Source organism: Leptodactylus fuscus, chromosome 4 (assembly GCF_031893055.1).
Source record: "Leptodactylus fuscus isolate aLepFus1 chromosome 4, aLepFus1.hap2, whole genome shotgun sequence".
Lineage (NCBI taxonomy): Eukaryota > Metazoa > Chordata > Amphibia > Anura > Leptodactylidae > Leptodactylus > Leptodactylus fuscus.
The window spans coordinates 60,287,697-60,302,309 of record NC_134268.1 but is presented as its reverse complement, the minus strand read 5'-3'; the positions used below and the strand labels follow the sequence as shown (position 1 = coordinate 60,302,309).

General features: G+C 38.1%; 1 protein-coding gene across 1 annotated transcript in view; it reads left to right on the top strand.

The window, feature by feature from the left end:
* Positions 1 to 11,674, top strand: part of SNTG1 (syntrophin gamma 1) — a 440,267-nt gene extending 428,593 nt beyond the window's left edge. The window contains exons 18-20 of the mRNA XM_075270573.1: positions 3,506 to 3,598; positions 9,677 to 9,787; positions 11,202 to 11,674. Coding sequence (XP_075126674.1) covers positions 3,506 to 3,598; positions 9,677 to 9,787; positions 11,202 to 11,372 — 375 coding nt within the window. The 3' untranslated portion in view covers positions 11,373 to 11,674. The remainder of the gene's footprint in view (positions 1 to 3,505; positions 3,599 to 9,676; positions 9,788 to 11,201) is intronic.
* The last annotated feature ends 2,939 nt before the right edge of the window (positions 11,675 to 14,613 follow it).

Genomic DNA, 14,613 nt, shown 5'->3' with positions numbered 1-14,613 from the left:
CACTATGAGTTTTTTGCAGGCGGATTTTGACACGGAATCCGCCTCCAAAATCTTCCTGCCAAAATGGCTCCCATTGACTTCAATTGGAGTCGCTCGCTTTTTTTTCTGCTAGCTAGTAGCGGAAAAAAGAAGCAACATGACCTACCTTGCGTTTGTGGCTTGAAGCATGCTCCTGTTTAGGCCCATTTATTTAGGCCTAATTAGGAGCAGCAAAAAAACAAACTGGAAACTTTTTCCGCGTGTGAATGAGCTCTAAAGTGGTGCGTTATAGCAAAATGGTTTGCTGACTGTGTGTCTATGTGCAGCCGCATAGTGGTTGTATTTTTAGCTTCAGCCCTTTGTTGTAATAATTTAATTTAATTAGTTTCATGAAAAATTGGAATCTCTAACCAAATCAGATATAATGTTGATGGTTTTGCTAGCGTGTTATGACGGTGTATTTAATTAGTTTCATAAAAAATTGGAATCTTTAACCAAATCAGTTCTGATGTTGATGGTTTTGTTAGCGTGTTATGATGGTGCATTTAATTAGTTTTATAAAAATTGGAATCTTTAACCAAATTAGAACTAATTTAAAAGTGAACACATCTGTATGACCATGAAAGACTGTATAAAAATCATTACTTTGCTTAATTTCAAAAATTTTTGTTTAGTATGTTTTACTACAAGAACCTTCTGCAGATGTCTACCAAATGTATACAAAGACACACATGATATAGGTCCATGGGGAGTTTACGTGACCTGACCATTTTTTTATATTAGTGAGTTGAATGGTTCACAAAATGAAATCAGTCATGAAAGAGAGTTTTTGTCAGGTTATGGATTGTGTCCAGAAATATGTAAAAAAAAAATTAAAAAAAATACTTATTTTTAGCTTCATTGGAGAACACCCACAAGCATTTAAATTAGATTGTAAGGGTCCCTGCTTAATTCTGATGATAGAATAAAAAAAATAATAAGTATTTATCACTGTCAGCCTTCCTGTTATAGGATAGCTTTAATGAAAAGAACAGCTGGAATGCATATGGAAAAATAGTCTCACAGTATGTAAAGATACTAAAAATTAAAATTTTAGTCTAGATAATTATATCACATGCTGCTTTTTCTATGGAGAACAGCACTCGAAGAGAGTTCAGGAATACAAATACAATAAATATAACTGTGTCCATTCAACTAAAAATAAACATGCCAAAATTACATTCTCAAGCTGAGATTCCGCTGACTATTACAAAAGAAAAATGCAAGAAAAAAGGAGTTTCTTCAATAATATCTTTATATTGTCTATTATAGCTTGTTATTTTACAAAAAAAAAAGAAAAAATATGGCAATTTTTGTTCACAAAATAGCAATTTGCAGCTCAGCTTTGTGTATTTCTCGAATGGTGGGATTCCTGTGTCTCCTCAGTCTTTACAAAATTCTAGTTGTCAGCATGATCTGCCATTATATGTCTGACGTGGCTTTAGTTTAGTAACTGTGTCTAAAACATTTTGGCACTTTATTCAGTTGCTTAGCTTCAGCAAATAGATATTATTGTTTGTATTGTGTTATGTATCAACTTCCCATGGTGTCTAGATCTCTGCTTGATTCATTACTTCCAGTGGATAAAAATCAGTCTCTAGTCATGTGATGGATGTTTCTTGCTCATGTGATGGACGTTTCTTGCTCATGTGATGGACGTTTCTTGCTCATGTGATGGACGTTTCTTGATCATGTGATGGATGTTTCTTGGTCATTTGATGGACACACAAGTCCACAACTCATTACAGTCACAACTCTGTCTCGTAATGAGCAGTCCATCTCTGTGCCGGTCACATGACCATGACCATGGACTGGAAGTAAAAAAAAAAAAAAAAAAAAATTGTCACATTGAGTAGAAATTTAGCAAACCATAAGGAATTGAAACAGAAAGAGTTTTGGAAAATTGAATAACTTTTCATGTCTTTGCTGAAATTGAACAACCCTTTAACTTCACTTTTTCAATGATTTTTGTTCTGTTTTGGAATAAGATATCACTCTGCAGTATAAGTGTCAAGTTAACGTTTGCTATATCTGTTTACGACATTATTGTTCATCTATACTGTCATTCAGACCATTTATAATTAATTATGGGAAGCCTGTCTAATTCCAGAGGTCATGTGATTCTTCTTTTATCCATGCTTTCCATGTGGCTGCTGCCGTTGTAGCCGGTTTATGTGTATTGAACCTCAAAAAGTTTGGTTCATATAAACCTGAATTTTTTGCAAAACTCTGAATGAATCCAGTTCACTCATCTCTAGATTTATTACAAAGAAAATTATCACATATTTGGGAGATCTGTGATACACTGACTGATATTACATTTGATTATTGTTGTAATGGTAATATAAGTATACATGAAATGGGTCATTCAGGGATGGAATTTTTTTTGCATTGCATTCACTACACTGTATAAACATGTGTATTGTATAGGAGATGGTCCCTCACTGCCCTGAGAATAAGAGTTGTAAAGCACAGCTAAGCGAGAGGACAGAAGTCTCATTCCACAGTTTCCCTTATTGACACTTCAATTTTTAGTCACATGACCAACTTTGCTTTACTCTATGTACCTGCAGTCAGAGTAGAGTAGAGGTGGTAACATTATTGTGAACCGGAGGGTCAGTTAGGGAGGCTGATGAATGGGATTTCCATACCCCCTGTTCTTCAAAGCTATTAATTTGGTCTCAGGGGGAAGGTTTGCTATATATTAAGTTTATAAGATGCACTGAAAAATTTTCCTCCTCCTATCACACCTTTAAAGGGTCTCTATCAGGAGTTTTACGGGTTATGAGCTAAAGATATTCCTGAATAGCCTTTAAAAAGGCTATTCAGGTGCTGCTATTAGTGTGTAAAAAGACCTCCCCCCGTTTTTTTTTTTTTTTTTTTTTATTACCTTGGTTATCGATGTGTAAATTAGCTGGATCGTGCACAGTGGGCATGTCGTGCACCCCTTAGCGTCATAGCTTCTGCACGCCCACCGCTGCCTCCAAGCCCTCTTCCTCCTGCTTATTCACATTGGTTTCTTTTAAAAGCTATTGAAAGCACACGCGTGCGCAGTAGTGCTCCCTCCGGCACACTACTGTGCATGCTTCAGTTCGCAATGGTCTCTATGGGAAAATGTCGCTGTAGCGTGCCGGAGGGAGTGCTACTTTCAATAGCTTTTAATAGAAAGTGACATGAATAAACAGGAGAAGGGGGGGCTTGGAGGCAGCGGTGGGCATGCAGAAGCTATGATGCTAAGGGGTGCACGACATGCCCACCATGAATGATCCAGCTAATTTACATATCGATTACCAAGGTAATTAAAAGAAATGGGGGGGGGGGCTTTTTACACACTAATAGCAGCACAAGCTTAAAACTCGTAAATCTGCTGATAGAGCCCCTTTAATTTAAGAAATACACAATACAGTACAGTATAATGTTATAGGTATGTTTGGTATTTACACCTCTCATTGATATTCCTGACTAATGGTGTATTCTCCCTTTTCAGTGTAAGACTTATGCATGTGTAATTGAAAGTCATCTAATGGGCCTTACCATTGACTTTGGCATGGGATTCATCTGCTTTGATGCGGCAACAAAGGTAACTCATTTGTGTTATTAGGAAGGATGTTGTATATCAGGCAATTTACAGCAATAATAATACCAAAAATAAGAAAAAACAAAATTGTGTAGGTTTTCCCACTTCCTCTGCAATTAGCATGGCGAGCGTCTTTGAACATATAGGTTTATCTGTATTGTTAAAACTAAAGGATTTACACACATGGTCTTGCAGTATAAGTAACAGCTCAATAATGATTTGGCTTCTTGACCTCTATCATACATCACACAATATGCTTCAGTGGCTTGAATTTTCAATATAGCTCTAGCTCAAAGCAGGTACAGAACAATGTTGTGGTATATGTTTCATTACGTAGAGCTTTGTTGGCTACTTGTACTATTTTTTTTCTGATATACAGTTAGGGCCAGAAATATTTGGACAGTGACACAAGTTTTGTTATTTTAGCTGTTTACTAAAACATGTTCAGAAATACAATTATATATATAATATGGGCTGAAAGTGCACACTCCCAGCTGCAATATGAGAGTTTACACATCCAAATAGGAGAAAGGGTTTAGGAATCATAGCTCTGTAATGCATAGCCTCCTCTTTTTCAAGGGACCAAAAGTAATTGGACAATGGACTCTAAGGGCTGCAATTAACTCTGAAGGCGTCTCCCTCGTAAACCTGTAATCAATGAAGTAGTTAAAAGGTCTGGGGTTGATTCCAGGTGTGTGGTTTTGCATTTGGAAGCTGTTGCTGTGACCAGACAACATGCGGTCAAAGGAACTCTCAATTGAGGTGAAGCAGAACATCCTGAGGCTGAAAAAAAAGAAAAAATCCATCAGAGAGATAGCAGACATGCTTGGAGTAGCAAAATCAACAGTCGGGTACATTCTAAGAAAAAAGGAATTGACTGGTGAGCTTGGGAACTCAAAAAGGCCTGGGCGTCCACAGATGACAACAGTGGTGGATGATCGCCGCATACTTTCTTTGGTCAAGAAGAACCCATTCACAACATCAACTGAAGTCCAGAACACTCTCAGTGAAGTAGGTGTATCTGTCTCTAAGTCAACAGTAAAGAGAAGACTCCATGAAAGTAAATACAAAGGGTTCACATCTAGATGCAAACCATTCATCAATTCCAAAAATAGACAGGCCAGAGTTAAATTTGCTGAAAAACACCTCAAGAAGCCAGCTCAGTTCTGGAAAAGTATTATATGGACAGATGAGACAAAGATCAACCTGTACCAGAATGATGGGAAGAAAAAAGTTTGGAGAAGAAAGGGAACGGCACATGATCCAAGGCACACCACATCCTCTGTAAAACATGGTGGAGGCAACGTGATGGCATGGGCATGCATGGCTTTCAATGGCACTGGGTCACTTGTGTTTATTGATGACATAACAGCAGACAAGAGTAGCCGGATGAATTCTGAAGTGTACCGGGATATACTTTCAGCCCAGATTCAGCCAAATGCTGCCAAGTTGATCGGACAGCGCTTCATAGTACAGATGGACAATGACCCCAAGCATACAGCCAAAGCTACCCAGGAGTTCATGAGTGCAAAAAAGTGGAACATTCTGCAATGGCCAAGTCAATCACCAGATCTTAACCCAATTGAGCATGCATTTCACTTGCTCAAATCCAGACTTAAGGCGGAAAGACCCGCAAACAAGCAAGACCTGAAGGCTGCGGCTGTAAAGGCCTGGCAAAGCATTAAGAAGGAGGAAACCCAGCGTTTGGTGATGTCCATGGGTTCCAGACTTAAGGCAGTGATTGCCTCCAAAGGATTCGCAACAAAATATTGAAAAAAAAATATATTTTGGTTGGGTTATGTTTATTTGTTCAATTTTCTTTTGAGCTCCTAAAATGTGGAGTGTTTGTAAAGAAATGTGTACAATTCCTACATTTTCTATCAGATATTTTTGTTCAACCCTTCAAATTAAATGTTACAATCTGCACTTGAATTCTGTTGTAGAGGTTTCATTTCAAAACCAATGTGGTGGCATGCAGAGCCCAACTCGCGGAAATTGTGTCACTGTCCAAATATTTCTGGCCCTAACTGTATATGACAAAAATATTATTTGAAAATGTTACTCAAATATGAAAAAAAACTAAAAAAGGGTCTGAATTTAGACTTATTAACCAGTTTTGTTCTATTTTCTTCCCTTCTTTGCATTTCAGCAGGAGTAAGAAATTACTGTTTTACGGCTTTATTTTATACCTTTAAAGGCATTCTACCACTAAACTTCCGTGGTCCCACTTCCGACGCCTGCGTAGTAGGCTCCTGTATTGAACTACAAGAGTGCCCTCCCAAAAATGGCCGCCGGCCATTTTTGGGTGGCAGCTCTTGCTCTTGTAGTTTAATACAGGAGCGTACTGCGGCCGGCCAGCCTGCAGCCATTTATGGGAGGCCACTCTTGTAGTTCAGTACAGGAGCCTACTGCGCAGGTTTCAGAAGTTGGACCACGTCGGAAGACAAAAGATGCTGGGTTGCAGCTGAAGATGGAGGCGGCGCTGGAAAGAGCTCTCAGGCAGAGAACTCATTTGCATACCGGTTAAAACCGGTATGTCTAAGGAACGGCACCGCGGAGACCACGTCTAAAGGTAAGAGACGAATAGACTTTCTTAAGGCTTTTCCGACATGGTAATTAGAAAAAATGTTAGTTTAGTGGTAGAATCCCAGCATACTCCCGGATTGTCATATATGATACAAGTTCCCTATGCCAGCAGGATACTCAACATACAGTCCCCTTGTTGGTTTCGAAGGGCTGTCAACAAACAGATCTATCAGTCTCTGATTGGGCCATTGGGAATCCTGGTTCCCATTATTATTATTTATCTATATAACACCATTAATTCCATGGTGCTGTACATTATTATTTTAATTATATGGTGCTTTACATTTGAAGGTTTACATACGGTACACAAAATATACAAACAGATATAATACTAACAATGACCAACTGGCACAGTGGGATAGAGGGTCCTGCTCACAAGGGCTTACAGTCTATGAAGGAAGAGATATATGGAGGGGACAGGTTGTGGATGATTTGTATGTCAGCATTAGTAACTTGAACTCAATTCGCTGGGCAACAGGTAGCCAGTGAAGGGATTGGCAGAGGGAAGCTGCCAATAAAGAATGGGGTATTAAGCAAGAAGCACAGTTTAAGGTGGACTGGGAGGGGGTGAGAGTATTTGCTGGGAGGACCTGGAGAAGGGTGTTACCGTAGTCTAAGTGGGAGATTATGAGGTCATGAACTAGTATCTTTGTGGTTTCAGGAGTAAGGAATAAGCAGATTGGAGGTGGTGTTGAGGGTTTGGATGTGCAACTTGAAGAATAGGTCAGAGTCCAAGGTTATCTCATGGCAATGGACCTGTGGGACAGGGGTAAGCGTGGATCCATTAACTATAATAGGAGATAAAAGGGTTAATATCTAGGATCAGGGCTTCCTCCAATTCCCGGCTGCTTGGCAAAAGAAAACCACAGAACAGCTATAGAGCTCTAAGACCCATACTAGAGATAAAGTGGCTAGGATTGGAGAAGACATTGCTACGCTTGTACATTGACCATGCCTGGTATTGCAGTTCATCAAGACTGAGATACAGTATATGAAACTAAGCTGCAAAACCAGACACGGTCCATAGACAATAATCTGTGTAATGGAAAAAAAGGTTTTGTTCTTTTTAATACTTATTTTCTAATACTTGATAATTTAACTTCTTAGGTAGTGACTAGAAATAAATTGAAGATGTTAAATATATTACAATTTAATAATGTAATTTAATTGAACTGCATCTTATTCTAGTACATTGGAAATCTGCAGAACACCTTTCTAATTTAAGTTGGATTTGTGTAATCTTCTGCTTAAGTACATTTATTTCCAAGACTCCTTGTCTCAATACAAACTTAGACAAACAGTCTGAAAATACACCAGATTCATCATAATGGGTATTGCTGGATGATACATCTAGTGTATCTTTAGATGATTAGTCTGTGATAATACTGCCTATAAGCTTACTCTCTGCCAAAATTTTGGTATGATATGGCACACACTGTCTCTTCTTAATCCTTTTCATCTAAGTCATACTGCCTTGATCTATTTGGGGAAAAAAATCAGAATTCAGCTGTAGCCATCATAGGAAAGTCCTTCCCATGAGTTCAAATGTGCTTGTTACTTTAAATACTGTATCTATGAGTTTTATATCACCTTGTATTCAGCACTATAGTGACAATATTCCAATTGATGTGGTCTATAACTATGAATGGTCTAATACTAAGATGGAGACAATATTGTATGTATTCTAATTATATTGAAGTATGAAATTCACATGATCAGTAATGATACAGTATATTATATAACGTTGTACAATCCTTAATGTAATTCCATCGCTAGGATTTCTTTTATTATTGAATTGATGAAACCATGTTCCATAATTCTAAGATGACTAGTTTGTCAAGGTGTTTTACTAGTGGTTGGAGCTTCATTTTTCTGATTTCTTGTCCTCATGTCATTGGTGTATCTTATTGGACATCTTGCAGGAGTTTTTATAAATAATCTGTTTATTGGCTGCGGGAGGAACCAAGGCTGTAGCATTTCTTATTCTAGAGCTTTGTCTTCCCTTAGTTCACCTTCTGCTGTCAGCTTTCTCCCCCTGCACAGTATAGGGGGAAAGTTGTCTATTAGTGGCAAGAAGGAGGGGGAAGCTGTAACTTATGAATAACAGGACCTGCTGCAGCTAATGAAAATTTTTATGAAAGTTAAAGTCATCTAGTGAGGCTACTTTACACCATGTGTTTTGCATTTGTTGAATATATTGGCCAGGAAGGCTCCCTGCAGACATGAATGCAACTGCATTGAATACCACAGTCTATTAATCCTTTGAGTGAATGAATTGATTTATCATATATAAAAGGAGTTTTCCTGGTGCAAACAAGGGAGGAATATGCAAATCTGCCTCCCAAGATCCAAATAGGGAGATAGTGCCTCTGTTATGCTGCCCTCTATAGGAAGCACCCTGAACATTATGCCTAACTTTCCCAGAAGCCTTTTCTGCAAAATATGGGATTTTTACTAAGTCAATTTCTCAGCTACGGAAGGCCATTTCTGAGAAATTGACTCTGTAAAAATCCCACAATATGCAGTAAAGGCTTCTGGGAAAGTCAAGCATGATGTTCAGGGTGCTTCCTATAGAGGGCAGCATAACAGAGGCACTGTCTCCCTATTTACATCTTGGGAGACAGATTTGCATATTCCTCCCATGATCCCTTACAATGGAGCGACTATGGCTGTATAAGTCTCCACACACCTAATAGGTGGTTTCTCCTTAAGGAGGAACATTATCCCCATAATCTGTGCAAACAATAAACTGATTTAGGCTAAGGCCTTGCATTGTTCCCTTTGTAGCCAAACCCAGGAATGACTACAAAGGAAATGGGACGTATATAGGAAGTTCTTATACTTATCCCTACTGCTCAATCCGCTCTCGGGAGCTGGCTTCACTATAAAATCTGCTCAACCCCATAGCTCATCTGTATTGGAACCCAAGGGAAATAAGTATTTAAACTCTCCCTGGAAAATCCCTTTAAGGTAAACCTGGAGAGAAATATAAATTACCTTTTAAATGTCCTTTATGGCAAATATGAAAGAAGAATATATTCATTTGTAAAGCATTTATCTACCAATGCATTTCATTGTTCATAAACAATCTCGAGTAGGACAAAGCTTCTAGATTTTCCTATTCTACATTAAAGTACCGAGAATGACAGTGTTTGTAAGGTCACACAAAATACACAATAATATTCAGAATGTAAGGCTCAATAACTGTTATGAATTAGTTTTCCAGATTTTCAAAGTCTTTTGTGAAAGTCTAAGTGTCTAACTTTTAACTAGTATCAACAATACAATAAAGGAGTGTGACAGCCGGCTGCTAAATGCATTATAGGATGGATTACAAGACAATTTAATTTTAATGTGTAATCTTACATTTGATGAGCGTTTGTGTATAGTGCACATAAGGTTGAGAACATTGTGCTCTGATGAGAGGTAAAATTGTATAGTAAAGATATTAGCACCTGAGTTCACATCTTTTATACTTCATGTTTTCTTTCCAAGGCTATACTATGGAGGTATAAGTTTTCTCAGCTGAAAGGTTCTTCAGATGATGGAAAAAGTAAAATAAAGTTTTTGTTCCAGAATCAAGATACAAAACAAATTGAAGCAAAGGTAAATCATTTATTTTGTCTTTGGTTATGGTGGGATGAACATTGTAAGATGATCATTGGAACTTCTGGATATGTAGGGTTTCCAGAGATGACCTTTCTTTTGTTTCAGGCTTTTAGGTGATTTGGTATGAGCTATAAGCTAGCTGTCTTGTAGGTTTATGGTTTTTCTAAGGAAGTACATACAATTTTTCACTTTCTAAATATGCAGTAAAGTTGAATGACTTACCGTAAAGATAATGAAAACATAGATTGGGACTAGAGATGAGCGAGTACTGTTCGGATCAGCCGATCCGAACAGCACGCACACATTGAAATGAATGGATGCACCTGGTACTTCTACTTTGACGCCGGCCGGCCGCTTAACCCCCCGCGTGCCTGCTATGTCCATTCACTTCAATGCGTGCGTGCTGTTCGGATCGGCTGATCCGAACAGTACTCGCTCATCTCTAATTGGGACCAAACTTAAAGACTCATCTCTTCATTGCACTCCACCATGGTGAAGAAAAAAGGAGCTCCAAAGGAATAAAGGCCCAATCAGATATGTTATGTGTGGTTCCAACAGTAAAAGAAACGTTTCTCAATTCTGCAGTCTTCCCCATGATTGTGTTGCCTACTGAAGCAGGCTAAGGGACCTTTTTAAATGCTTAGGAAGCCTTTGCAGCTTAATTATTCTAATTTTCTGAGATAATGACTTTTGGGTTTTCCTTGGCTGTAAGCCATAATCATCAACATTAAGCGTAAGTTCAGATGGGTTTTTTTTTGAACCGGAACCTGAAGCGGGGGCCGCCTCAGGTTCCGGTCCAAAAGACGGGTAGCCGCGACTGAAAGTCAGTGCACTGCACCGGCATCCAACCCCGCACTCCGCTCCGGATTAGGCAGAATGAATGGGCCTAGTCCGGAGGAGGGAGTGTCTTCAGGCCGAATTGCGAGGAGAAACGGCCTGAAGAATGAGCACCTCGCTTCTTTTTCTGTGAGCCGAAACTTACCCTAACAAAAAGAAACACTTGAAAAAGTTCAGTGTGTTTGTAATGACTAAATATAATATAGGGGGTTCACTTTTTCAATTGAATTACTAAAAAAAAAAAAAAAAACTTTTTGATGATCTTATTTATTGAGCTGCACTTGTATGTCCCATTGGGGTCTATTGTGCTTTCCACAGTTTTGACATCAAGCATTATGCTATTCTTGCCAACAAATGTAATGGAACTGCCAACTCTGAAAGAAGTAGTATGAATACAACCTGAAATCAACAAGCTAAAAACAGGCCACTAAGTTTTAATCTTTTTGAGACTAGCCTATAAATAACTGCTATGATTTTTATCCATATGTTTATGTAGACAGAATAAATTGCAAAATTAAAATTTATATTATGAGGATGGGCAATTATAAAAAAAAAATTCTGATTTGTATTACAGGAACTGGAGTTCTCCAATCTGTTTGCAGTTCTTCACTGCATCCATTCATTTTTTGCCGCCAAAGTGGCGTGTTTGGACCCTCTTTTTGTTGACAGCCAGGGGGCCGCTTCTGCCTCTACGTCAGCCCCTTCCACCACAGCAGGTGTTTGTAAAACAAAGTATTCCACTTGATATGTGCTACAGAAATATTCTCAAACTTCTGAGGATACTCAAACTGTGAATGAATATTTATTGAATGCAGGAAAACCTGGCATTATGGAACTTGGATACAGAGACAAATTAAATGGTTACTGATTTATTTTTTTAAGAAGAAAAAAGTGTAAAGGGTTCAGATTATTACTTATTGTACAGTCCCAACATATCACATCAGAGTGTTTGCTGGAAAAGAGTGGGCATTGAATACAATAGCTCTGGCGACAAGGACAATTTTTTATTTCATGTGTTTTAACGTTTGTGTTCAAGAATAAAAAGAAATATATACAAAAATAATAAAATTATGACAAGATGGAATTAGCACTTATTTTCTAAGCTTCAAAAAGTGCCAAAATTGAGATATTTCCTGATATTTTTGTGGATGGTATCCGTGTTGCTAGCAAACAATATGAAGAAACATCCAACTAACTATAATCCAACTGGATTCAAGACTTTTTTGGGAAAACTTCATCGTAGGAAACAAGGCAAGGGTGTCGCTATTACTGTTCACTTTCGCTTGCTCTTACACTGGAAATTTTTGTAAAATTTCATTTTATGCCATGTTCATAGGTAAGAGTCTTCAGTGAGTACATAACGTCAGCACATTGCCACAACTTGCATTATATTACAGCATTTATTCTTTTTAACTGTTTTTATTTCAATACTACTTGAGACATAAAAGCCATACAAGCATTAGATAAAGTCTACAATGTTCAACTGGTTAACACAAAAATGCAACATATGTTCAGCGAGTCTCAAATTAAGTACTTATTTACTTGGTAAGCTGCTTACAGAACCCTTTATAATTGAACTTGCATGGATTAACCAAAGGATGAGTAATACCGATTGATCCATGTGTGCTCTTTTCATATCCTACATCCTCTGCAAATTCTGAGTTTCGTACTTGTTTTGCTTTTATTATTTGTTCCATCATTGAAGCCTAGTGGTATACCTTCATGTAGCTTAATCCTTTAGAAAATTCACATATAATCCTATGAAGAGACTTGGTATGAATGACAAACTAGATTTTATATTATTAGTATTTAGGAACTAAATATTAGAAATGGAATCAGACCACATGGTAGACCATCGGATGATGAGATGTGGTTTTGACACAGTCTATACGCACATCTGTGGCAGCACTACGGTTCACGAACATCAGACCATAACCTGCAAGCAAGTTTTCCTTCCTTGTTTCTGTTAAATATAACCTCTGTCATTGTGGAAAGAAGGAAACAGATGTGAGTAAGAAAGTGTCTCAGTCATGATAATCTTGAAGAAGAAATTGAAGCCTTATGTAATTCCGTGGAGGTTTATTGAGCATTATTTTTTTATTTTACAAAAATCATTTTATTTTTTAGGACGATGGACTATTAATATAGGATACTGACTTTGGTCTCTATATTTGTAATTGTGAATTTACATATCTGGGTCATCTACAAGAGAAACAGCAAACTACCCCATAGCATAAGAGAAAAAAATTTCTTTCTTGTAAAACTCCTGCTTTCATTTCTCCATGATAACACTGTCTGCTCTTTCAGGCTAAGGCCCCACATAGTGAGACACAGTAAAAAAAAAAATGCTACAGAAAAGACTGCGGTGAAAATGCATTGCATTTTTTTTCCACAGTATTTTTCAACGTAAGTCCATATACTGTAGTTTTTCTCTGCGGGCTTTCTGCCCTGTTATACCTATACAGAATATGCCAGTATTTCTGTAGGTATAGTTGACATGCTTGTATTGGCATACTACATATTTGTTTCTGCAATGTACGGATGATATTAGCCAGAATCCCATCCACTTTTCCGGTAATATATAACGCTGTGTTTTTTGCCGCTGCGTTTCCGCCATGGCCAAAATGGCCTTAAGGTAAGTTCACACATGGCAGATTTATTGTAACTGAAATCCAGTTCTATCCAGTTGCAGAAATATCTGCAATAAATCTACCACATGTGAATATACCCTTACCCTTCATTCACATCTGCTTGATTATGTTTCAAGGTACAGAAAGCCATTCATTCCTTGGCTGCCCTCCAATGAAGATCCTCCAATTCAGCTGGGGCATTTTTTTTTTCTAGACAGGTCCAATATATGTGATCTAAAAAGTGATTGAGAACACGTTAAAGTCTAACAAAACACAGCTTAAGAACACTGTAGAAAAGTGCAATGAAAATGCTGTGGATTTTTTCCCACAGTGTTTTTCATTGAGTTTTTGCTTTTTTTTCTTCCACTATTAAATCTTTAGGCTTAAGCTTTTACACTTGCAATTCTGCAGCTAGAATGAATGCACACATTTTTGAAAAATTATCTTTTCTACAGCTTTAATTTCACTAATGTGTGGATGAGATTAACTAGAAACTCATTCTCTTTGCTTGTACTGTAAATACAGAGGCCAAAAACACTGTTTCTGCAATGTGGGTCCTTAGCCTTAGCCACAAGGTGCTTAATAATTTAGTTCTGCAACCATAAGCATGCCATTGTTTGGTACCATTTGAAGGATCATTGTACTGGAATTGTAGCTCATACTGTTATCCACTACATGAGCAAAGACAACTAAGTAGTCAAAAAGCAGCCATGTAATTTATCAGCAAAGGTACGTATGTACATGTTAGCATTTTTTACCTTAAGCACAGGTTTTGCCAAATGTTAGGCCTCATGTACATGGCAAAGCTATGCCCACAGTGGACAGTGGCCATAATGTCATGGCAACTCCATAGTTTGTAGCTGTAGTTGCTCAAGGTGCCATCGTGAAGAAAACCAAGTCCATAAGCGTAATCCTACTGTAGTCTACAGTAGCAGCATAGCAGATGAGATTTAAAGAAATCTTGGGCTACCTTCACATCTGCGCTGGAGTTTCACAGTGTTTGAACTGAAGATCAGTGGAAGAAAAAGTCCTATACAGAGAACTTTTTCCTCCACCAGTTTCAGTTTTAAAACAGACACCCGATGTACCCCATTATAGTCAGTGGAGTCTGTTGGACTCTGTGTGATAATGACAGACCAGAACAATGGGAATTGATGCTAGTGTGAACCTACGGTCATCCAAAGTGACTTCTGCTGTGGGTTTCACTGTAAACCAAAGCATAGGTTGAAAACTGTGGAGGCCCTAACATAAACCTGTAAGCGAGCCACAGGGAAAACCACCCAGTTTTAGGCTAAGGCCCCACGGGACGATCTGTAGCACTAAAGTGCTGCGGGAACGCATCAAGGTTGTTCCCAT